Here is a 27,247-nt window from a genome sequence, read left to right as displayed (position 1 = left end):
AATTAAATGGGCGCGAGTGAGACCACTGACCTCCCTCCCTTCTATTAGTTATAGGTCATAGTACGTTCGGCTTATCCATGAGTCCGGCTTATCTATGATACGATTTTATTTTAAAAATTCGTATGATTTTTGGTCTCCGGCTAATACATGAGTCCGGCTTATAGACAAGAACTTAGGGTAAAAAAAAAAAAAAAATTTCCATAAGTCAAAAATATTTCAAGCTGTGTTAGTGTGGGTACAAGATACAGGTGTGCTTTATGAAATCTACATTATAAAAACTGTAAGAGAGCATTATATAATAATGAAGTCTGTTTACCCAATCAAACTAATGAAAAAAATGCTTTTCATGCCTGAAATTACGTGGTGATTACTTTTTGAGGTTATCCTTCTTGAGAATTTGCTCATGCATTGTATGTACAATGCTGTGAAGTGCAAGGTAGGGGTCATCAGAACAATTTTAGCACACCAAAATGCTAAATGATTCAATCTATCCATTAGTGTGCTTGGTGCTCCCAGTTTCTATGTAATAAAAACAGCTTACAGGCCACTGAATCTTCCAGAACCTAAACTGGTTAAACAGCTGATTGAGTCTGAAGCAGTGGGGTTCTACTATTTGGACTATACATGTTAGTTCTCTGTCTTTTTCTTTTTTTTTTTTTTATTAAACATACATTTGTAGCTCATTTTGCTTGAATTAACACTTAACAAAACTAGAAGTAACAAGGAACATAATACTTGGCATATTTTAAAACAGAGCTGTATGAAAAGAAAGCTGCAGGTTTGGCATTAAAATTGTATGTTTTAATTTTACAAGACACTTGGATTAACATTAACTATTATTACTCCTAATAACTAAACAAGAATAACATCACCCCCGTGACTCAAAATTATATGCTAGTCTAGAATTTTAAGTAATGATATTTGGTATGCTTTAATTAGGGAAAACCCACTGCTTTCTACAAACTGAATACTTGAACACTGAAAAACACAGCAATGGAGAGTAACTTGACTTAAAACAAACAACTTAAACTGTGCATGTACTATAAAGAAACATCTAAATATCTATAAAGTAAACAAAAGTCTAGCATGATTATACCATTTTTTTGTATACAATTGGAACAAAAAAAAAAAATGCAACACCTAACTTGAGACCACACAAAAAACACTTTCACACAAAGTCTAACTTAGGAATTTACTATTAAATTACTAAGTCAGTCACACAACTGAAAAAACACCTCATAACCAAATTTCCAGGCAAAAACTTGTAATTCTTGGAAATCTACAATCTCAGTTCATATGTGAGTTAAGAGTAACAATGCCAGGCAAAAGACACAAATTGCCACAAAGGCCTTAAGAATAACATTTATGCCACAAAATGTCTCACAAGAAATTTGGAAATTAAGTGTATTATCAGCTTGAAACATTTCACAAACATGGCCTTAAGTTTTTTTACATTTACATTTGCTGCCAATGCAGTAACAGTATTTATATGTAAAAAAAAAAAAAATTTAAACAAAACCTGTAATGGAATAAATGCAGACCATTTATGCAGGTTTCAGGATTTGTCATGTGTAAATCCAACTTTTTGCACTGAATTTGAATTAGGCATGAAAGAACCAAACTAGCAAAAGCAATCCATCCAATTTTGCTGGCAAAATGCTTTTATTGACAATGAAATAAATTTGTGACTTCTACCAATTTTAATATTTTCTAGCCTTTCCTATAACTGTTATGTTAACCCTGTTTTAGTTATTAAATACATTTCAGTATATGGAAAGTTACTGCAAAATTATTACTGCCACTTTGCAATTTTAAAACATTTGTATATGTAATACTATATATTGCAAATCAAATTATCAGGTCTTCGGCATAAGACAGATAGTTTCAAATGTCCACCCAAAACAACATTAACAAAATTTAAATTCTACTAATTTTTATTGGCTAATTATTGAAAAAAGTCTTTAAAAACAGTTATAATAAATTGCTGAAAAATGTGGATAATTTCTTGCTCACAACAATTTAAAAACAACACCACACAGAAATGTGACTTCAGGATATGTTCACAATGTAACAAAGGCAGAACAGCATTTTATCCTGGGTATTTCAAAGACTCTGCCACCTTGTGTGAGAATTGGTTTATATGCGACATTTGCCTGGGGTGCATGTCTTTGTAGAAACCCTTTGAAAATATGAAAACTAAAAGAAACACTGAGAAACTGCTAAACAAGGTTTGTAATGGGAGTTCTATTAGAAATTTTGGATATAGATAAATGTGCCAACATATTTTAAGTATCTATTCTTTATCCCTTTACAGTTAACTCTTTATTTTACCTTTGCAAATCCATTTGTCTCTGTACAGGTGCTCTCTTTGTTTCTGTATCTTTCTGTTGTTTTGGTATTTTTATAGTCACAGGTTCTAGTACTCCAGGACTCTCCTGGGACGGAACAGCTCTTTTTCTTCCTCGGCCACTTGTTTTTGTTTCACTGTTTTTTTCTGAACTGTTGGCAGTCTGTGATTTGGGGGGCCTTCCCCGTCTGGGTTTAGGCAAGGCTGGAATGGTAGACTCCTCTGGCTTGATTTCTGCTGGGGTCTGATGGATATTTTCACTCCCATCAACTTGTGGTGTCCGTTTCTTTGTACGTTCTGTGCCTGCATCTGTTTGGGTCTGTTCAGAGTTCATCTCCTGTGCAGAAAATTAAAATTATCAGTGTATACCATATTACAAAAGGTATACCTATTTGATATATAATTCTTAGATTTTGAATAGTAAATAAAATTATCTAGTTCGTAAGTTCATTATGCAGATAATCGTGAAACACCCTTTTAGCATAAAAAAGTGAAAATCAAATAATGTTACTATTTTGTAAAATGCATTCACTATGAGTATGATGGTTGAAATAGTTTACTGTCAAATAATGCAAAGAGTACGCGACACGTGTCATGAATGCAATTACCCCGATCTACATTCTGTCAAATCAATGAACCACATGTCGTGGAGCAATGTTAGAGGCTCTTTGCATTATTTGACAGTAAACTATTTCAACCATTCTATGATCTGCTTCTCGCAACTGAAAGAGGGCACCGTGGTGGATGTTAGCCGACTTGCTGACCAACCACAAGCGTTACCTGATAGGTAACCACCCATATAATCAGATTGTGATTCAGACTACAAATGCCATGAATATAATTACCCCGATCTACATGCTGTCAAATGAACGAACCACACACCGTGGCGCAACGTTAGAGGCTTCGCCTCTGGCACTGACGTCCGAGGTTCGATTCCCCGAGAGGGGGGTGCAGTGAGTGTGCACGCCTGATGAGCCCAGAATTAGGGTGAAACACGTGTCGCATACTCTTTGCATTATTTGACATTAAACTATTTCAACCATATATTTTTTTTATTTACAATTATGTCAGTATGTTGTATAAACTGAGTTTACTTGAAAAACTAATAATTTATCTTTAAACAGCAATTAGTGTATCCAGCAGAGGGCAAATGTTCCCTGGGGAAGAGGTTCGTTACTGCAGCCTTTACTAAACCAACAAAATACATAAAGATATGTCATATATTTGTCCCTAGTGGTACGGCAGTGATTCTAAAACGTAGAAAGAATCAGTAACATTAATGGACGATTATATGAACTTCTGTTTAATATAGGCTTAACACTTACAAGAATATGATACACTAAGGAGAGCTATACTTGGCCAATGGGGGGGGGGGGGGGGGGGGGAGAGAGAGAGAGAGAGAGAGAGAGAGAGGAAAAGCATGTCTTCCATCTGTCCTTGGATGAGCTGTGGGGTTCTGTGCAGTTGTCTGATTTTTATACCTTTTCTTTGCACATGCCACCTCCAAACATGGGTACAATGTGTTTGCTGACAAGCATGATTAGGAAATGGCACATGGTTAATGCAGAGTTTGCTTGCTTGGGAAACCTTGGAATAGCTGTTTACTCTGGCCATAATATTGATCATTACCAAACATGGCACATCAGCATTGTAACACTTGACTCATCTAATCCCCCTGTCAGAGGGACTACCATTGTAAATAGTGTATGAATACAGATCACAGTGGCACTCTTAAAACTGTTTACATACAGTTAGGACTTAAATGAGGCACAATTGCATAATACACTCCTACATTTCTGTCCTGAAATCACACAACACAGTGGAATGTTAAATTACCATCTTAACTGAAAATATGGCATTTACTAGTACCAGCTAAATGAATAACTGATTAAATAATGTATGTTCAGTTTACAATGTATGTAATCTGCTGAAAATCGAGCAAATTTAACCAAAATATTAAGAGAAAAAAAAAGAAAAAGAACTCCCAATTTTTCTTGTTCTGGCCAAAAATAATAATAAAAAAACCCTGTGAAATAGATGGATGAAGCTATACTCCCATGGTGACTAATTATGTGGCCTGTGATGCACTGGCAACCGGACCCAGGAAACCTGCCTTGAAAGTATTGCAGGTTGCTTAATTAAAACAATCAAATTAGTGTTGAGTTTTGGTGGTATTTTTGTTTTCTCCATTTAGATGGGGGTTAAAACATCTTTTTATGGTTAAGTACCAAAGCAATATTGTTCTTCACCACATTTTGCACAAACATGTTAGTTTAGCACAAATCAATACTGCAGGTGATTTTTTTTTTTTTTGTAAAGAAAAAACTTAATGCAGTTGCCAAATTAAGAAAATTCTGAGTAGCCATAAGAATATGTCCAGTGTTTACCACATTAGAAACAACAGTTTCACTAATATTTAATTGATAATCCAGAGCATGTGTTAACAAGTTATTCATCCATATATGAAAACATGGCTAAAAAATGTTCAGCAGACTGAAGGAGATATAGCAGAAATACTTACCAAAACTGTCCTAAATCCATAGTCAATGATTCATTTAAATCAATACAAAAAGCTTTAACATTACCAAGAGATTTACCTTATTTTTCACAGGCTCTACCTTAGCTGGTGTAACAGAAATTAGTATTACTGGGTTTTCTTCATTTTCACGAGCTCCTGTCTCAGATGTCTCTGTGCCTGGATCCCTAATAAAATAAGATTATTAAATAAAAAAGATGTATAGAAATTGAAGCTTATAGCACATCAAATTTTACATGTAATAATATACCACTTGAAAACTTAAAATGGTTGGAAAATTTAGGTATTAAGGTATGCAGCAAAATTCAAGTAATGATACAGGAATAACCATCGATTGGCTTAGAAAATGAATAATTTTCAGATGGCATTACACAATGCTAAATTGAAACATGCAATTAAAGTTCAATAATCCAATCCAAGGGATACAACAAAAGATTTACCTTCCTTTATTTATTGATGGTGAACTTGGTTCTGAATTTGTGCTAACATTACTTCCAGTTTCTGAACCTGAAGTCCTGCTGTATGGCCTCTTACCCGTAACAGACAGGGGTTTATTCACTGTGCCTAAAACACCCGCTGGTTTGGGCTAAACCAATTAAGAGAACAATTAAAACAGCATTTAGGTCATGGACAAGGAGATATTGTACAAATAATAACTTAATACATTTTCTTACTATGACGTACAAGGGTGTCAAAAAAAGGATATGTGACTTGTGTACAAGTTAATAAAACAGCAGTCTTTTAAAATATCAGTAACATTTCTGGCACAAATAATAAGCAAGTCAAGAGTAGTCTAATTAAAGTTAGAACTGCACTATTTCAAGCACAGCAGTGAAGTTTGTAAAATATTTAAATGATGCCTTTGGAAAAACAGTCATTTTATTATAAATTTTAACATTACATTGTACGTGTTACTCCTATAGTACATATAAAAAATTTTTTTTTTTGCAGAAAACATGAAACATACTATATAGACTGATTGTTTTTTGTTAAAATCAAAGTACTCTTCTGAGATTTTATAACAAGAAAACAAAAGATTGAGAGATGTCAATATTAAAAAAATGTTTTCACTTCAAGAACCTCTAAGTATTCCATATACATATGCTTGGGTGGTTTATTTAGCATTCTAGTAATGATCAGATACTCGACTGCTTGCTTCAAATTACAAGCAAACACCTTTACTGCTGTTTAAAACTGACTTTGGAGGCTTATATACAGTGTTGGTGGAAGGTATTCACATGCATGAATCCGTGCATATTTAAAAGCTCTGAAATCACTTCAGTTTTATTTTTTTTGGTCCGGCTCCTCTTTACTCACCAGTATGAAAAAACCCTCACCACATATGATATACTATTCAGCTTGCTCAACAATTTGCACACACCAAGATTGCATGTACCAACAATTTTGTCCTTTGATCCTTTTGGGAGAGTTTTAAATCAAACTAATCGTCATAAATGTAGTCTCTCTCAGCCATCGTTCGTTTGGAAACCCCTAAACTAAGGCCATCCAAAATGCTGTACCATCTGGTCACAGTACCAACTAATATAAAGCCAATGCTCTGAAGGTTACTGCTAACAGCAGTCATACTGCATTAACATCTATAAAATTAGATAAGCTACAGCAGACTATTGACACATACAGTATATAATTAAATGTCAAGTAGTATCTCTAGGCCAGGGATTTTCAACCATTTTTTTTTATCAGTTTGAAATTGTTATGCACTAAACTATTAACAGGCCCAACTAAAGTGATGCTTCTCAACTCTCAATATAATACAGGACCTGGGTATTATAGCAGGTTGTTGGAGGCAATCTTTGTTATGTGTTTTAGTATTTATGTACATAAAATTTTTTTTTTTTAAATTTTAATGTAAGAAAAATAGCATGTCTTGGTAAGGAATAAAAATTAGAAAGTTTAAAAATTGGCATATTCTTAATCTACAAAAATTACAGTATTATATGAGTCCAGATGAAAAGTACTAGAAAAATAAATTACATATGATAAAAAAAAAAACCAAAAAAAAACCAAAATTAATTGTGAAGGTTGAGTGTGTGTGTTTTATAGGGTCATTATTGTCAATGGTGGGTTCCAGTTCTGATAACCTCAGACACAGTTCTGCTACAAACTTCAAGCAATTCCTGTAATTATTTATAAAGGAAAAATAAATGTTATCAAACACTGCCAACTCTGAGTCACCAGCTTTCCCATGTTGATTGATATTAACACTAAAATGCAGTGTTAGATATGTGTGCTTTATTATTATTGTTAAAATTATTCTATGATTTTCGTTGTAAATATTCTACTGTTTTTGTCCACCTATTCCTAAAACTGCTCTAAAAGTGATTTTAGAAAAAAAAAAAAAGTTTACCAAAACTAAATAATGTAAATAGTAAGGTGGAAAATTTTAAAATTAAGGTGAGAGTTGCTGCTGACATAGTCGCACCTAAAAAATCTTCTAGTACTATTATACTGTGGAAGACCCAAAGAGTGTCTGATCTTAAGAAAACATGCCAGAGACCTGAGCGTAAATGGAGAAAAACTAAACTGTCCATTATGAAATATTGACTGTTAAAATAACAGAATACAACAACATAGTCCGTCTTGAGACACGCTGTTATTTCTCTAGAATTATAAATAACAATGCAAGTAATCCCAGAGTCTTATTCTCTACAATTGATTGTCTGCTAAATCCAGGTCACTCAATGGAATGCATCCAAAATACTTCCAGTGAAACTTGAGGCTTTTGCTGTATTTTTTAATCAAAAAATTAATATTAGAAATAATATAGTATACCTCCCCAATACTGAACCACTTAAACTCCAGTACTCTATTTTAAACAAATTAAATTCTTTCACCAGGATAGATTTACCTGATTTATATAAAATAATTTCTCAACTGAGACCCTCCACCTGCATCCTCGATCCAATACCAACAAGTTTTTTCAAAGAAGTATCGGGCGTGCCAATTGATAGTATTCTTGACATAGTAAACTCATCATTAGATACGGGGGTCTTCCCAGACTGTCTTATGACTGCTGTAGTTAAACCCCTGCTCAAGAAAAATAATCTTGACTCCTCTGCTTTTGAAAATTTTAGACCTATTTCTAACCTGCCTTTCTTAAGTAAAATTCTAGAGAAGGCAGTCATTATGCAGCTTAATGACCACCTCGATAAACATGCTATTCTTGATAAGTTTCAGAACAAATCACAGTACAGAAACTGCATTCGTTAAAGTAGTAAATGACCTGCAGCCAAATGCAGACAGAGGCCGTTTATCTGTTCTCATCCTCTTAGATCCGAGTGCCACATTTGATACCATTGACCACAATATTTCTACAAAATCGCCTTAGTCAATGGGTGGACCTCTTTGGCAGTGTCTTAAATTGGTTTGAATCCTACCTGGCAGGTAGAAAATTCTTTGTAAGTTGTGGTAATTATACTTCAAAGACACATGATATTCTATATGGTGTTCCACAAGGCTCTATCCTGGGTCTGCTGCTCTTTTCGATTTACAAGCTTCCGTTAGGTCAGATTATCTCGGGGCATAACGTGAGCAACCACTGCTATGCTGAGGACACACAACTGTACTTATCAATAGCGCCTGATGACCCCGACTCTCTTTATTCACTGACACAATGTCTTACTTGTGTTTCTGAATGGAGGAATAGTAATTTTCACAAACTAAATAAAGAGAAAACAAATTTTAGTGATTGGCAATAATGGATATAATGAGGTTATTAGAAATAAACTTGATGCATTAGGATTAAAAGTCAAAATGGAGGTAAGGAATTTAGGGGTAACTATCGACTCTGACCTGAATTTTAAATCACATATTAATCAGATTACTAGGATGGCATTTTTCCCAATTAAGAAATATAGCAAAAGTTAGACCTGTTATAACATTGCAAGATGCTGAGAAATTAATCCACGCTTTTGTTTTCAGTCAACTAGATTACTGCAACGCTCTCCTCTCAGAACTACCAAAAAAAAAAAAAAAAGAAAAAAGAAAAAAAAAAAAAGACATAAATCGATTGCAACTAGTACAGAATGCAGCTGCTAGAATCTTAACTAGGAAAAGAAGATCCAAGCACATCTCTCCAGTTTTGATGTCACTACATTGGTTACCTGTGTCATTTAGAATTTACTTTAAAATCCTGCTTATAGTTTAGAAAGCCTTAAATAAACTCGCTCAATCTTATATTTCGGAATGTCTTATACCTGACACTCCGAATCGCAACCTTAGATCTTCAAATGAGTGTCTGCTTAGAATTCCAAGAGCTAAACTTAAAAGAAGTGGTGAGGTGGCCTTCTGCTTTTATGCACCTAAAAATCTGGAATAGCTTGCCAATAGGAATTTGCCAGGCTAATACAGTGGAGCACTTTAAAACACTGCTGAAAACATTACTTTAACATGGCTTTCTCATAGCTTCATCTTACTTTAATCCTTTAATCAATTATCATTATTACACGCTCATGCCCTGTGTTGGCTGGGATTGGCTCCAGCAGACCCCCGTGACCCTGTGTTCGGATTCAGCGGGTTGGAAAATGGATGGATGGATTCAGGAAGTGGTCCCCTGAGGGAGAGAAGGCTCTGAGAGACTGCTTTGGAACTACAGACTGGGATATCCTGCAGGGGTCATATAGTGAGAACATTGAGGAGGTTGTTGACTGCACTACTGACTACATCAACTTCTGTATGGACAATGTAGTTCCAGTAAGAACAGTACGCTGCTATGCTAACAAGCCATGGATTACAAGTGACATCGAAGGCCTTTTGAACCAGAAGAAAAGGGCTTTTAAAAGTGGTGATAAGCATGAGCTCAAGCACGTGCAGAAGGAACTCCGAGTCCAGCTCAGGGTGGCGAAGGAGCAGTACAGGAGAAAGCTGGAGCAGAAGTTGCAGAATAACAGCATGAAGGAAGTGTGGGATGGGATGAAGATCATCACTGGCTGCAGCTCAAAGCGGGGTGCCACCATCGAGAGAGACATGGAGAGAGCAAACCAGATGAACAACTTCTTTAACAGGTTTGACCACCCTAGCCCACTCTCACCTCGAGTACTGCACCCTCCACCCATCCTTCTGCCGATACCAGCATAGGAGAGAATTCCCCCCCACCCACAATTACAGCAGCCCAGGAAAGCAGAGAGTTGAGGAGACTTCATGCCAGCAAAGCAGTGGGTCCAGATGGAGTATCGCCATGACTGCTGAAGGCCTGTGTGTTGAAGCTGGAAAGTCCTCTACAGCACATCTTCAACCTGAGCCTGGAACAAGGGAGAGTCCCAAGGCTTTGGAAAACATCTTGCATCACCCCAGTCCCAAAGGTATCACGTCCTAGTGAGCTGAATGACTTCCGGCCTGTCGCTCTGACGTCGCATGTGATGAAGACCATGGAGCGGCTGCTGCTTCACCACCAGAGGCCACAGGCCCGCCACGCCCTCGACCCTCTGCAGTTCGCATACAGGAGAAGGTGGGAGCGGAGGATGCCATCTACATGCTACACCGATCCCTTTCCCACTTGGACAGAGGCAGTGGTGCTGTAAGAATTATGTTTCTGGACTTCTCTAGCACCTTCAACACCATCCAACCTTGGCTCCTTAGAGACAAGCTGACAGAAATGGGAGTAGATTCATACCTGGTGGCATGGATCGTGGACTCTCTCACAGACAGACCTCCGTATGTGCGTCTCGGGAACTGCAGGTCTGACATTGTGGTCAGCAACACAGGAGCGCTGCAGGGGACTGTCCTTTTCAGCCTATATACATCGGACTTCCAATACAACTCGAAGTCCTGCCACATGCACAACGTTCGCTGACGACACTGCTTTTGTGGGCTGAATCAGGAGTGGGCAGGAGGAGGAGTATAGGAACCTAATCAAGGACTTTGTTAAATGGTGCGACTCAAACCACCCACAACTGAACACCAGCAAAACCAAGGAGCTGGTGGTGGATTTTAGAAGGACCAGGCCCCTCAAGGACCACGTGATCATCAGAGGTGACTGTGTGCAGACCTATAAATACCTGGGAGTGCAGCTGGATGATAAATCGGACTGGACTGCCAATACTGATGCTCTGTGCAAGAGAGGACAGAGCCGACTATACTTCCTTAGAAGGCTGGTGTCTTTCAACATCTGCAATAAGATGCTACAAATGTTCTATCAGACGGTTGTGGCGAGTGCCCTCTTCTTCGCGGTGGTGTGCTGGGGAGGCAGCATAAAGAAGAGGAAAGCCTCACGCCTGGACAAACTGGTGAGGAAGGCAGGCTCTATTGTAGGCATGGAGCTGGACAGTTGGACATCCGTGCAGAGTGACAGGCGGTGAGCAGGCTCCTGTCAATCATGGAGAATCCACTTCATCCACTAAACAGTATCACCTCCAGACAGAGGAGCAGCTTCAGCGACAGGCTTGTTACTGTCCTGCTCCATTGACAGACTGAGGAGATTGTTCCTCCCCCACACTATACGACTCTTCAATTCCACTCGGGGGGTGGATGGGGTAAATGTTAACATTATACAAAGTTATTGTCTGTTATATCTGCATCTTTATCACTCTTTAATTTAATATTGTTTTTTTATCAATATGCTGCTGCTGGAGTATGTGAATTTCCCCTTGGGATTAATAAAGTATCTATCTATTATTCATTGTGGCTCCAAAAGTCGTACTAACCCCTACTTTCTCTTCTGTTCTTGGTGACCTGCGCCACCACCACCTGATCAAAGCATGTCCCTAGATGTCCCTAGGTAGAATGCCTAGAGGGGGCTGGGCGGTCTCGTGGCCTGGAACCCCTGCAGATTTTTTTTTCTCCAGCGTTCTGGAGTTTTTTTTTTTTCTGTCCTCCCTGGCCATCAGACCTTACTTTTTTTTCCCCTATGTTAATTAGTGTTCCCTTATTCTATTTTTTATTTATTTTGTCTTTTTTCATCATATAAAGCAATTTGAGCTGCATTATTTTTATGAAAATGTGCTATATAAACAAACATTGTTGTTGTTGCAAAATACTGGACCTGAGAAAGAGACACCATCCACCAGACTGTTCATATTGGTAGAGAAGATGAGCACTCAAAAACACTTTTTCACGGGGGGGAGGAGAGGGAAAAAAAAACCACACACAGGTTAAAGACTGCTGCTCTCATGTATAACTACACTGAGAAAAGGACTGATTATTTAAGAATGAATAACATTTTCAGTTACCTATATATTTTTTAAGCAAATCTTTTTCTTTTATTAAATAATGCCATCCTTGTCAGAGCCGTGACCCCCCAGTTTGAAAACCAAATGGCTTTGCCAGCAATGGATGTTGAACAAGGTACACAATAAATGCGGTTAAGGAAAAATAGTGTGTTATACCTTTGAAATTAATTGCATGTGTTAATATTAACTTTGAGAGCCCTAGGGTATATATAAACTTTCAACACATACTGTAAAATCCAACTATTTTGGTTAGTATTTTAAGGTTCATTAAAGTAGGCAGGGAATAGTCTGAGAAAAATCATTATGTAGATATTCTCAAATGATTCAGCAGAAGTATGTGTTGTGCTTCTTAGGTTCATTCAGCAACCTAAGAACATACAGTTAGGTCCATTAATATTTGGACAGAGACAACTTTTTTCTAATTTTGGTTCTGTACATTACCACAATCAATTTTAAATGAAACAACTCAGATGCAGTTGAAGTGCAGACTTTCAGCCTTAATTCATTGGGGTGAACAAAACGATTGCATAAAAATGTGAGGCAACTAAAGCATTTTTTTTAACACAATCCCTTCATTTCTAGTTCTAGTTCTAGTATTATCCGTGTATAGACCTCCAAAATTCAACGCGTCTTTCTTTGAGGAATTCTCTGACTTGATGTCAATCTTAATTACGAACTATGACACACTCTTAATAGTCGGCGACTTTAATTTTCATATAGATAATCAATGTGACCAGAAAGTAAAAGAATTTATGAACCTCCTGGACTCTTTTGATTTGAGACAGCTCGTTAATCAGCCTACACATAAAGCAGGTCATACGTTAGACTTAGTAATTACTAAAGGACTAAAAGTTGATATAAAGCAGGTCATTGATATTGGTCTATCAGACCATTTTCTTCTACTCTTTAATATAGAAATGATAGAAAACACTCATGAGAAGCATATTGTTAAAAAACGCTTCTTTGACTCATCAGCAGCTTTAAAACTTTCAAACATTCTAACCAATCAGTCCGTTTATAGTACCAACTATAATAGCGAGGAGAATGTAAATAGTAAGGTGGAAAGATTTAATACTAAAGTGAGGGCTGCTGTTGACTTAGTTGCACCTGAAAAGACAGTTAAAAAATCTTCTAGCATTGTTATACCATGGAAGACCCAAGGAGTGTCTGATTTAAAGAGAACATGCCGTAGAGCTGAGCGTAAATGGAGGAAAACTAAACTAACTATTGACTATGAAATATTAAAAGTTAAAATAACAGAATACAATAACACAGTCCGTCTTGAGAGGCGCTGCTATTTCTCTAAGATTATAAATAACAATGCTAGTAATCCCAGAGTCTTATTTTCGACAATTGATCATCTGTTAAACCCAGGTAACTCAAAGGAATGCCTCCTAAGTACTACCAGTAAAACTTGTGAGGCTATTGCTGTATTTTTCAATCAAAAAATTAATGATATTAGAAATAACATAGTATATCTCCCCAACACTAAGGATCCTCCTAAACCCCAGTACCCCATAATAAACAAATTAAAGTCTTTCACTAGGATAGATTTACATAAAATAATTTCTCAAATGAAACCCTCCACCTGTGCCCTTGACCCAATACCAACAAATTTTTTCAAAGTAGTATCGGGCGTGCTTAGTGATAATGTTCTTGAAATAGTAAATTCGTTATTAGATACGGGGGTCTTCCCAGACTGTCTTAAGACTGCGGTAGTTAAACCCCTACTTAAGAAAAATAATCTCGATCCCTCTGCTCTTGAAAATTATAGACCCATCTCTAACCTGCCTTTCTTAAGTAAAATTCTAGAGAAGGCAGTCATTATACAGTTAAATGAGCACCTCAATAAACATGCTATTCTTGATAAATTTCAGTCAGGTTTTAGAACAAATCACAGCACAGAAACTGCACTCGTTAAAGTAGTAAATGACTTGCGGGTAAATGCAGACAGAGGCCATTTATCTGTTCTCATCCTCTTAGATCTGAGTGCCGCATTTGACACCATTGATCATAATATTCTTAAGAATCGCCTTAGTCAATGGGTGGGCCTCTCTGGCAGTGTCTTAAATTGGTTTGAATCCTACCTGGCAGGGAGAAAATTCTTTGTTAGTTGTGGTAATTATAACTCAAAGACACATGATATTCTATATGGTGTTCCGCAAGGCTCTATCCTGGGTCCACTGCTCTTCTCAATCTACATGCCTCCATTAGGTCAGATTATCTCAGGGCACAACGTGAGCTACCACAGCTATGCTGATGACACACAGCTGTATTTATCAATGGCACCTGATGACCCCAAATCTCTTGATTCGCTAACACAATGTCTAACTTGTATCTCAGAATGGATGAATAGTAACTTTCTCAAATTAAATAAAGAAAAAACCGAAATCTTAGTGATTGGCAATAATGGATACAATGAGGCTATTAGAAATAAACTGGATGCATTAGGATTAAAAGTCAAATCGGAGGTAAAAAGCTTAGGGGTAACCGTTGATTGTAATCTGAATTTTAAATCGCATATTAATCAGATCACTAGGACAGCATTTTTTCACCTAAGAAACATAGCAAAAGTTAGACCTCTTATATCATCAAAAGATGCAGAGAAATTAGTTCATGCGTTTGTTTTCAATCGGCTAGATTACTGTAACGCACTCCTCTCAGGACTACCCGCCACCACCATCTACCCAAAGCACCATGATGTTCCAACAATGATGGATGGATTAAAAGCCAGAAGTCTGTATGACCATCAGCATCAAGTGACTCCGTGAAAAACCCGAACTACAAAGAGGACTATTTCATTTATGTTAGGTAGAATGCCCAAAGGGGACTGGGCGGTCTCGTGGCCTGGAACCCCTACAGATTTTATTTTTTTCTCCAACCTTCTGGAGTTTTTTTTTGTTTTTTCTGTCCACCCTGGCCATCGGACTTTACTCCTTTCTATGTTAATTAATGTTGTCTTATTTTAATTTCTTATTTTGTCTTTTATTTTTCTTCTCTTCATTATGTAAAGCACTTTGAGCTACTTTTTGTATGAAAATGTGCTATATAAATAAATGTTGTTGTTGTTGGTCTAAAAAGTTAATTATTGGCTTAGAAGGATAGCTTTTTGTTAGGTGTATTTCACCCAACAGTGGAAAACTAGATATTCCTGAAAAGAACATTCCTGTGTAAGTGAAGGAAAAAGCTTTAAACAACAAATTAAGTATGTACAGTGCTAAAATAAACTACAATTGAGCAAGACATATTAGCTAGATAACCTCAAAGTCTGTTGAGCTAACATTCAATACTTCCAACATGTAAAGTTTACAAATTAGTACAAAAGATACATTGCTTACTATTAATACATACCTTTCCTGTTAGGAGAATTGTTCTTGCTTCCAATGATAAATATTCTTTATCATTAACAAAATCCTATAGAAAACAAACACCAATATATAAATAAAATGCAACAAATTGCCACTGAAGAAGGAAAAAAGCATGTTATTAAGAATGACAAATACAATGGCCCTCCATAATATTTGGGACAAAGACAATTTTTAAACTGCTCCACAGTTTAAAATTAAAAATTAAACAATTCAGAAATGATTGAAGCGTACATAGTAGACTTTAATTTAAGGGTATCTACATACATATTGGTCCACCCATTTCTGGGCACCATAAGTTTAGAACAATTTGTGTCACAGGTGTGTTTCATAGGTATCCTATGGCTGCACTTATGAAGCTAAGTTTTCTTTCAACTGCAGACTACCTTTGGAGTCTGTAGTTGCCATTGTTCAACAAAAGGCCAAGAGCTGTGCCAATGAAAGTAAAAAAAAAAAAAAAAAAAAAAAAAAAAAAAAAAAAAAAAAAACCCTTATGAGTCTTCAAAATGAGAATAAAACCATTAGACATCAGTAAAACTTTATGATTTCTTAAATCAACCATCTGGAATATCACTAAGAAAAAAGAATGCACTGGTGAGCTAAGTCATCACAAAAGGAAGACCTTAACTGCTGATGACAGAAGAATCCTCACTATGGTAAAGGAAAGGCCCCAAATGCCTGTCTGACAGTGTATGTGTCCAAGATTACTATCTGCAGAAAACTTCATGAACAGCAATACAAAGGCCACACAGCAAAATGCATACCACTAAGAAACCAAAATCATAAAATGCATTACAGGATGGAATCATGTTCTTTTGCACATTAAGTAAATGAAGGAAGCATAGTAACTTGCCATAAATCAATGAATAGATAAGCAAATAAACAAGAAGTGCTGGGAAAAATTTTTTGAATGATCTCTGAACAAAATGAAAATACTGTAACTGCTCTATTGGCGATACTGTAAACCAGGAATCGAGAGATAGCATTATGACATTTGTTCTCATGACATATTAAGTTACAAGACTTCAAACTGAAAGGCTGAAAAGTAGCAGGTAAAATAAATACAAAAACTTAATAGTTTTAAACATTTACTTTTGTCACAGTTTCATTAAAAATCTGAGAACAGTACAGAATTTTTATTACTCCAAATATAGTCTTAAAAACTACAACCATATTTTTAGTTTTGAAAAACAAAAGCCGATACCTGGTTGCCAAGACTGGCAACCCCTTTAAAAAGTCAATATTGAGTCCTCAGAAATTGGAGATTAAGAGGAGATATGACAAATGTGTTTAGAACTTATGAAGGGGTTGATGATTGGCGTTATTTTAAAACATGCTCCTTAGCTAGCTAAGCTAACACGGGGACAAAAAGCAGGTTAAGAGTAAATTTTAGAAAAATATCCCAATGTTTTTATTCACACAGAGAAACAGATATGTTCAATAAATTACTAAGTAGTGCAAATTATAGATAAATACTGTGGACCTTCAAATTCTGAGTTCATGGTCATTGACAAGCTATACTCTCATCAAATGTGTTATGACTTTATATGCTTCAATTTCCTGTGAAAGAAAGGTCACACAATTGGCATGCATATGTTTTGTCTTTGGTTACATATGGTTTAGAGTGCTGGATTGGTCAAAGGAACTCATTGTCTATTCTGGCTTAACCATCACTTATTTTGTATATAAATTCAGGACAAGTCACTTTTTTTAATACCACACTGTCTCCCAATCCTCATATTTGTAGTGGCAGCAGTATTACGTTGTTGAGTACTGTACACTACTATAAAATATTTTCTGTCCCTTTCCTTTTGTATTGTGCTTTGAGGATTAGTTTTCATCCCCTCCGCTTCAAGAGATTTATGATTTATAATTTTGAACCAAAATCTTAGTTTTATAATTTTCGATTTCTTGGTATTTGCTGTAAAAATAACTTATTTACTGTACATGAGCGCTGATCAATTTTTTATATTGTATGAAAATTACTACATTGCTTAACACTTGCTATTTAGTTTAGCGTTAAAAAGAATGAAGTGGTGCTGTAACATATACAAACCCGAATACTTAAAAACATTCTCCTAAACCTGCAAACAAAGTGGTTTACAGTAATCCCTCCTCCATCGCGGGGGTTGCGTTCCAGAGCCACCCACAAAATAAGAAAATCTGCGAAGTAGAAACCATATGTTTATATGGTTATTTTTATATTGTCATGCTTGGGTCACAGATTTGCGCAGAAACACAGGAGGTTGTAGAGAGACAGGAACGTTATTCAAACACTGCAAACAAACATTTGTCTCTTTTTCAAAAGTTTAAACTGTGCTCCATGACAAGACAGAGATGACAGTTCTGTCTCACAATTAAAAGAATGCAAACATATCTTCCTCTTCAAAGGAGTGCGTGTCAGGAGCACAGAATGTCACATAGATAGAGAAAACAATCTCTAGCAAACAAATCAATAGGGCTGTTTGGCTTTTAAGTATGCAAAGCACCGCTGCACAAAGCTGTTGAAGGCGGCAGCTCACACCCCCTCCGTCAGGAGCAGGGAGAGAGAGAGAGATAGAGAGAGACAGAGTTTGTTTTTCAGTCAAAAATCAATACGTGCCCTTCGAGCTTTTAAGTATGCGAAGCACTGTGCAGCATGTCATTTCAGGAAGCAGCTGCACAAAAGATAGCAACATGAAGATAATCTTTCAGCATTTTTAGACGAGCGTCCGTATTGTCTAGGTGTGCGAACAGCCCCCCTGCTCAATCCCCATACGTCAGGATCAGAGAAAGTCAGCGCAAGAGAGAGAAAAGTAAGCAATCTAGCTTCTCAGCCATCTGCCAATAGCGTCCCTTGTATGAAATCAACTGGGCAAACCAACTGAGGAAGCATGTACCAGAAATTAAAAGACCCATTGTCCGCAGAAATCCGCGAACCAGCAAAAAATCCGCGATATATATTTAAATATGCTTACATATAAAATCCGCGATGGAGTGAAGCCGCGAAAGGCGAAGCGCGATATAGCGAGGGATCACTGTACATTACTTTATAAAACTGAGCTATTGGTAATAAAAATCTACCGATAATTGCTTCTCACTAAACACACAGTTTTCACTGTAATAGTTACATATTTTCACAACATACTTTTTTACAGCTTCTACATTTGTAGTCCAGTGGCGCAGAATTAAGGTTAAACTATTCTATGCCTTGTGGGAATATGTTAAGCACATTTGCTCTACAGCTTCCATATTGCCAACATAATTCTCATTAGTGACACATTTGCATACTAACACAATCATGAACAGAACTAAAGATCAGTCTAACAGACTCCACAGTTAATTGGTTCTATAATAATCATAATATTGACCATGGCAATGGAAACTGAATGTATACTCATCTCTTGTAGTTGGCAAGGAGGCAGTGAGATGTGAAACAATAGGTGGTAAAGCACAAAATTTTACTGTCATGTTACTACTGAGGGCGGCACGGTGGCGCAGTGGGTAGCGCTGCTGCCTCGCAGTTGGGAGATCTGTGGACCCGGGTTCGATTCCCGGGTCCTCCCTGCGTGGAGTTTGCATGTTCTCCCCGTGTCTGCGTGGGTTTCCTCCGGGCGCTCCGGTTTCCTCCCACATTCCAAAGACATGCAGGTTAGGTGGATTGGCGATTCTAAATTGGCCCTAGTGTGTGCTTGGTGTGTGGGTGTGTTTGTGTGTGTCCTGCGGTGGGTTGGCACCCTGCCCAGGATTGGTTCCTGCCTTGTGCCCTGTGTTGGCTGGGATTGGCTCCAGCAGACCCCCGTGACCCTGTGTTCGGATTCAGCGGGTTGGAAAATGGATGGATGTTACTACTGAATATACTACTTGTTACAGTTACCAGTTATATACAGTTCCATTAAATAAATAAAAATGGACAATGACATATACTTGAAGCACATGTGGCCTAGACTTAGAATAAGTCCACCAACCCTCTTGCAAGGGTTATAGAAGGATATTCATTGTATAAAATCAAACTTTAGGGAGCAATTACACAACCTGAATAAACCCTGAATAAGGCCATTACACTGGCAGAGAGCAAGAATGAGAGATACATATCTGAATAATTTTTATTGTGAAAGAACGACAGGTTTGTGATCGCAACCACTTTGCTCTCATTTGAAATAGCTAGTCATTTAAAATTGACAGGGAAAACAAGCACAATTCCCAAATGTTTTCACATGCTAAAAATGTTCTATTAAAAGTAAGCATACTAGAGCACATGCTAATATCACATTTTGTAGTTGGTTTAATAAAATCTGAACCAATATACTTCTGTAGTAGTTTTTTGGTGGTGTATACATTAGACAAAGCAGTGCTGTAACCATAAATACTTAAAGTAATCTGAATTGTACGTATACTTGTATATACAATTTTAAACAGACACACGAGCATCGACAAAGTCTAATATAATGTCTCAACACTAATTATGTTTTAGCTAGCCATCTATTGGTTTACACCTCTGACCTGACTATACAATAATCCCAAACCAGAACATGTTTTACACTTAAGTCTCCACCACATCTGATTTATGTCAATACTACACATTAGAAAGACAGACTTTCATTATTTGTATTTTTTCAGGTTACTTTGTTATTCTCTTATGTACTATTTACCCTAGACAATTTTTGCCATTATGTCAGAAAAAGTTATTGCAAACCAAACTCAGTAATGACAATTTCTGTAAAATTATTAACACTTATGATAAATAAAAATAAGTGGAAAACAAATCTCTTAAGTGTAGTATTTCCAAACAAAGACATTAAGGTGAAGAGGGTGGTCAAACAGACACTTACTTTGTCAGGTGGTGTGAAAAACTTTGTAGGCAGCATAGGGTCTTTCGGTGATTCTAGGTGACAAGTTGTGCTTTTGTTGAGAATTACAAACAGTGCGACATCACAAACAGTATAGATTTTCTTAAAAAAAAAAAAATGGAAACAACAAGAGTTACTGAAGATAAAGACAATGCCTGCGAAAGAGAAAAGCTTGGATAAGAAATCTCAATGAGCTGAAAATTATAGATATGTTCTTATATTGGATTTGTTAGCTGATCTTTATCCGAGTGGGATATGGAAATACATCTGAAATAACCCAGATATTTTACAGAGTTATTTAAATACAAGCTACAATGTCATATGCTGTCAATTTTTTTTTTTAACTGCTCAGGGGACAAAACTGATTAACTATTCACTGCGAGATTTAAGGGGAACAGAAACCTAAAAATTTCTGTCCACTGAAACTCCCCAATTAACCTAGGCAAAACATGAGTAATTTTGCAAGAAGGAAATGGCCGCATTTTGCTCTTTCATATTGTGCAAAGGTAACATAAAACTAGGTTGAACCATTTCTCTTAGCATGCTCATAATGGTGGGGATGAATACTTAAAAAACATTGTCATTTCATGTCAAATCAACCAATTACCCAGAAATATTATGTACTTTGGTCTCAAAATATTCTGGAAGGAAAAATACCCATGTTACCCAGGAGACACCATAAGTATAGTTATACATCATAAAATCAAAATGTTTGGTCCAAATCGCACCACTTGATAAGAGCTGAACTTAAAAGATGGAAACAATACATTGTGTCATTGGCTTTTTCATGTTTAGGCACACTGATTACAGCCTGAACTTTTTTTCTATGTTTAGATACCTACACAGGGATTTTCAAAAGGTTCTAAACAAATAAACTGCAATATGGTTTGACGAGCAGACCACTCAAATGTGAAAAAAAAAAATCCTCTTGGAACTCATTTTCAGACCAGTTTAATGCACTGTGGGAATGTCTAGACATTTTTAAAATGATTTTACCTGTACCCTACATGGTCCCTTCTTTCTCAAAAACAAGTCTTACTTTTCTAATGTGAAACTTTTATTTTTATTTTTCATTCTAAACATGGGTTAAATTCACCATTTGTCAGTAATCATCTTGTTCATCATAGGATTAAACAGAAAAAAAAGAAAAAAAAAAAATCAACAAAGGCACATTAAGCACAACACATGAACAACAGCTTTTTGATTTAACATTAAACACAACATTAGTTCTAATGTAATGTTAACATCCTGGTATTGCGGCAGCAGGAATGTGACCCATTTTATTTCTGTTTCAATTGAAGTGCAGAGTTTAGGTCATCTTTGTCTTTGAGATCAAGATGGTACTGCCTCCCACCAGCTGTTGTAGGTGCACTAAGCGATGCAATGACACACTGTAATAGCACCCAACAAATAACACCTCTAGGTATGGAAAGACTGAAGGATAGTTTGGATGCATGAAACATATCTGGATGTCTGATTCTAATTCACTCTTGTCACAAATCACACCAACCCACATTTTTCATCATGCATGAACCCAACATAGTATTCAAAAGGACAATGGTCTAATGTGAGGGATGCATCTGATCCATCAGGAGTGTGATCATGAGAGGGCAGGATCTCAGCTGCTGCTTCAGTAGTGAATATTCAGACAGTCAACTGAATGCTTTCGCCAAACACCCAGCTGGCTCTGAGTTTGCCATCCTACAGTCATATGAAAAAGTATGGGAACCCCTCTTAATTCTTTGCATTTTTGTTTATCATTGGCTGAGCTGTCAAAGTATCAACTTTCTTTTAATATATGACATGTCTTATGGAAACAGTAGTATTTCAGCAGTGCCATTAAGTTTATTTGATTAACAGAAAATATGCATCATAACAAAATTAGACAGGTGTATAAATTTGGGCACCCCAACAGAGATTATATCAATACTTAGTTGAGCCTCCTTTTGCAAATATAACAGCCTCTAGACGTCTCCTATAGCCTTTGATGAGTGTCTGGATTCTAGATGGAGGTATTTTTGACCATTCCTCCATACAAAACCTCTCCAGTTCAGTCAAATTTGATGGCTGCCGAGCATGGGCAGCCTGCTTCAAATCATCCCATAGAAGTCAGGGGACTGTGACGGCCATTCCAGAACATTGTACTTCTCCCTCTGCATGAATGCCTTTGTAGATTTTGAACTGTGTTTTGGGCCACTGTCTTGTTGGAATATCCAACCCCTGCGTAACTTCAACTTTATGACCGATGCTTGAACATCATACTGAAGAATTTGTAGATACTGGGTTGAATTCATCCGACCCTCGACTTTAACAAGGGTCCCAGTCCCTGAACTAGCCACACAGCCCCAGAGCATGAAGGAATGTCCACTAAATTTGCCAGTAGGTAGCAGGTGTTTTTCTTGGAATGTGGTGTTGTTCTTCTGCCATGCAAAGCTCTTTTTATTATTACCAAATAACTCAATTTTTGTCTCATCAGTCTAAAGCACTTTGTTCCAAAATGAATCTGGCTTGCCTAAATGAGCATTTAGATACAACAAGCGACTCTTTCTCATCACCCTGCCATACAGATGTTCTTTGTGCAAATTGCGCTGAATTGTAGAACGTTGTACAGATACACCATCTGCAGTAAGATGTTCTTACAGGTCTTTGGAGGTGATCTGTGGGTTGTCTGTAACCATTCTCACAATCCTGCGCATATGCCGCTCCTGGTATTTTTCTTGGCCTGCCAGACCTGGGTTTAACAGCAACTGTGTCTGTGGCCTTCCATTTCCTGATTCCATTCCTTACAGTTGAAACTGACAATTTTAAACCTCTGAGATAGCTTTTTGTAGCCTTCCCCCAAACCTTGATACTGAACAATCTTTGTTTTCAGATCTTTTAAGAGTTGCTTTGAGAGTTGAGCGTTACATCCATTCAAATCAGCAGAATTACAAGGGTATCCAAATTTTTGCACAGCCAGTTTTTCACATTTGATTTAATTTCATACAACTAAATGCTATTTCACTAAAAATCTTTGTTCGGAAAACACCCTAGTACTCAGATGTTCCTAGGAAATGAAAGACATACCACTTATCTTTTTTATTGAAAGTAGAGTAAATTATTATGCAGGCTGAGAGGGGTTCCCAACCTTTTCCATATGACTGTATGTAACAGTGGTAATTCTTGAGTACTAGGTATTCTTTTGGTCAAGGAGAATCACATTCTCTGTTCAGCAACATGAGATAGGATATTGTCATTTGGTATGGAAAATAAGTGACATTTTTGACAGCTTACTGTTTGAAAAGTCTATTCAGTCTATGTTTAGGATTTAAAATAAACATGAAAGATTTGCATAAGAAAGGTAAGGCGTGTGTTTTCGTAAAGAAGGGACAATGTAGAATAAAGGAAAAATATTTTTAAAATTATCTGCACATTCCTACATCATGCCGCTAAGGTGCTCTGAAAAAGAAATTCAAAATGATTTTTTGTATTTGAGAGGTCTGCTGTTGAAACCTGGATAGTTTCTTTTATGTTTATTGGTTTGTCAGAAAGCCCATATAGTTATGTGAAAAAAGAAAAAACATCAAAAGCCTGCATTGGTTACAAATATGCGTTTCTGAGGCCTAAACATAGCTAGGCCAAATCTCAAATTAAATTTTGCTCAATTTCAATGGGTTGCTTTGACCATGCAGGGTCATTGGACCAAATGTTTTAATTTTGTCACATACGATACCAATTAATAAACCAGCATGCAAAGTCTGAACCTGCTAGGTGGTTTAGTTCTTGAGCTATGGACTTGTGAAATTTGATGAAAAAATGAGGCTGGATAAAGTTGACACCCCCCCACCTTGATAAACTGTCTATCTTGGAAAGTATGGAGCTTAAACCAAAAAAAAATTACAGGTTGTCTCCTGACTACCATGGGGTACAACCTGGTAATTTTCCCCAAATTGTTGTGACTCTGAAGTGCATGTGCCATTGGTTGATTTGACATGGAATGACCCATTATCATTTAAGTTTTTGAACTTTTTTTTTCTTTTTTAAGTTTAGAATTTTCTGTAGGGTGCAGAGCTGGAGCAGTATTGTGAAAAACAGCATTTGATTTACAAATTTGTTCATGGTACAAACCTCTATGCATACTGATGAAATTACTGTTTTAGTGCCATGCAACATTTAAACAAGGTGATAAATGCAGATCTGCACAGGTTACCTCATTTGTCTTGGGATCATCTGGTGCCTGAGCATCCTTTGTCTGTTTTATATTCTCTATCATTTTCTTCAAAAATGCATGACTGTTATTTTCATTTTTGGTCATTAAAACTTCTAGCATGAACCACAGACACCTGACAAAAGTAAAAAACCAAGTGTAATATAGCATTTAGACTACAACCATTATAAGATTTATATTTTACAGTAAATGTGCTGGATGAAAGAATATATGAATCTTCCATTTATTTCTGAATCATAGCTTTTCTAACATTTAGCAGTCTCGAGGAGGTGCAGTTCCCTGCAAAAGTCTGAAAAACCCTGTCCAAATGACATTTTGTTGACATTCAAAGTAAAAAAAAAAACTTTGATAGCAAACTTAAACAAAGACATGTTAATGAAAATGTTAATGTACAGTTAAATTATGGGATGAATTTCTTAACAAGTAGGAAAACAAAACAGTAAACATGGCATATGAAAAGGGTGGGGCACCCTTTGAGTTGTAAGGTCTCAAAACTTGTTAGGTTGCTAATAACCTCACAATTTACTCATAGCTAATAACTTTTTTGTTGTTAATGTAAATCAGTTCAACAAGGTTTAATTAAAGCCAATACATTTACTGCTCATACTTGTCATCCTTTTGAAGCTCATACACCTAAATCCACGCATCGGACGTTAGAGTATTAAAGTTAGAGTATTGAAGTGGCAGCTTCCATTTAGAACATGGCTTATTACATTAGAAATGGCAGCTCCACACTTGGGAGGTGGAGGAGTCAGAGCATTCCGTTACAAACAAAATAGCTTAAAGAAGTAAACAGAAAAAACAAGTGAAATCAAGATCTGGTATAACCACTGTTTTCCTTAAAAACAGCAGCAATTCTCTTATGTCCACCTGCATGCAGTTTCTGAAGGTACGTGCATGGTTGGTTGTTCCATGCTTCTTGCCCCAGTTCCAATGCAGACTTGGGCAGTCTTACTTACTTCTGTTGTTACAAGCAATTCTAGATGGAGGATACTGATATCAGGGCTCCACAGGAGCCATATCATTTGTTGCGGAATTCTCTTTTTGCTGATCAGATGTCTCCTGGTACTGTATGATGGATTAGAATGTATGTGCACTTCACAGAAGTGAGAAGGCCACCAATTTTAATGAAATCAACATGGTTTGTGGAAAAGCAGCCCCAAAGTTGCAGGGATCATCCACTGTGCTTGTCTGTTGCCTACTGACGTGCATCCATGTCTTGTTCCCTAGCCCTCTAGCTGTAAGACTGGCTTCTCTTAAAGCCACAATTTTAAAATTTTGACCCTTAAGTCCAGAGCATCTGCTGACATTTTTGTACACTGTAGTACTTCTGTTTTTGTGCAAAGGTGATTCATTTGGCTTTATTGCCACCTCAGCAGTATTGGGAATGGCCTTTTGTTTTGCACTTCTTCTGACATAGCTACATAGAGATATCTTATCCTGAGAGGCAAAAGCCTTGTCTCTGCATTTTAGTTAAGCATAATAGATTCAAGTCTAAAAAAAACTCAGAAAGCACCAAGATGCAGCAGTTACAAAGCTTGTGATGAGAAAAGGTCATTAATGCACATTGTTTTTTTCAAGATTTATCCCAATATTGTATAAGCTTGAAATCTTTGCCACCAAATTCTTGGGCAAAATAGCATATAATAGGCCAAACAGAGATAAACAAATTCTAAGGCTTTGTGTGGCAATGTCCTAGTCTGTATACCTGCATTGTTATCGGCATTGTTATCACTCTTTAATTTAATATTGTTCTTTATCAGTATGCTGCTGCTGGAGTATGTGAATTTCCCCGTGGGATTAATAAAGTATCTATCTATCTATCTATCTAATCCCCTGGGTATACACTCTGGAAGACTGAAGCTTTTATGTTGGCACCAATCGAATGAATTGGAATTGTTCACAATGCTGAAGAAGAAAAGGTCTCCATAAAGGTCATGTCACACTATACAACTTTTTCAGTGATTTTCAACCATTTTCAACCTCATTAATAAAATCCTGGCCAGCCTTAGGCAGTTGCATCATGCATGCATGACCGTCAATTATGTAGTCTGATATACCCAGTGACTCATTCCAACTAGCCTGCTACTAACCCTGACTAAATTAAACAGGTCTGAACTTCTCAAAAGATAAAACAGCGGGCACTGTAGGCATGAGAGCAGACTATCAATTGTAGCAAGAATGTTATTTTGTGCCAATATAATCTGTGAATTTTACTTAAATGCCTTGCAATTCAACTAAAAGAGAGAGACTGGTGGAGAGATAGACAAATGACAACTGGAAGACGCAGGCTAGAGAGATGGACAAAAATATGTGAAGGACAAACAAACAGGCTATTTCAAAAGTGCTTGAATAATATATTTTAAAAACACAGCCTGCCATAAAAGATGAGAACAGGCGAAGGTGTTATTTGGGTTCAGTGCAGAAATAAACAGCATGTCCCCATATCTGACAAGAATTCTATGTCTGGCAGTTGCCCATATCTGACAAGAATTTTATGAATATTTAAATATGAGAGTGGTTATAATGTTGAGGATCCAGCACAAAGTCAGAAGCACCTCCATGCCGCAGACATTCTGCTAGATGGGACATCAACTAGTCAGCATTCCCCCACTTGGCTGTGATGTTCCTTAGCTTTTTTCCCAGCCTGAATATGCATGTATAAATGGATTATACATTGTATTATTGGGAAAGAAAGTTCTTTTAAAGCAAGCTAAATACATATCTTTTTGTACCATATATTTCTCTTGTGTAATTATTTCCACTTTGGTTACAA

General features: G+C 36.8%; 1 protein-coding gene across 2 annotated transcripts in view; it reads right to left on the bottom strand.

The window, feature by feature from the left end:
- pds5a (PDS5 cohesin associated factor A) overlaps window positions 1-27,247 on the bottom strand; it is a 210,302-nt gene that overhangs the window by 12,755 nt on the left and 170,300 nt on the right. For both annotated transcript variants that reach the window (XM_051928056.1, XM_051928057.1), the window contains exons 27-32: window positions 24,454-24,586; window positions 20,247-20,366; window positions 15,422-15,484; window positions 5,324-5,469; window positions 4,945-5,050; window positions 2,332-2,684 (exon numbers count right to left, since the gene is read on the bottom strand). In XM_051928056.1, the coding sequence (XP_051784016.1) occupies window positions 2,332-2,684; window positions 4,945-5,050; window positions 5,324-5,469; window positions 15,422-15,484; window positions 20,247-20,366; window positions 24,454-24,586 (921 nt within the window). The remainder of the gene's footprint in view (window positions 1-2,331; window positions 2,685-4,944; window positions 5,051-5,323; window positions 5,470-15,421; window positions 15,485-20,246; window positions 20,367-24,453; window positions 24,587-27,247) is intronic.

The sequence above is a fragment of the Erpetoichthys calabaricus genome, chromosome 5 (assembly GCF_900747795.2).
Source record: "Erpetoichthys calabaricus chromosome 5, fErpCal1.3, whole genome shotgun sequence".
In the NCBI taxonomy this organism is placed as follows: domain Eukaryota; kingdom Metazoa; phylum Chordata; class Cladistia; order Polypteriformes; family Polypteridae; genus Erpetoichthys; species Erpetoichthys calabaricus.
This window is presented reverse-complemented; position numbering and strand designations above follow the sequence as displayed.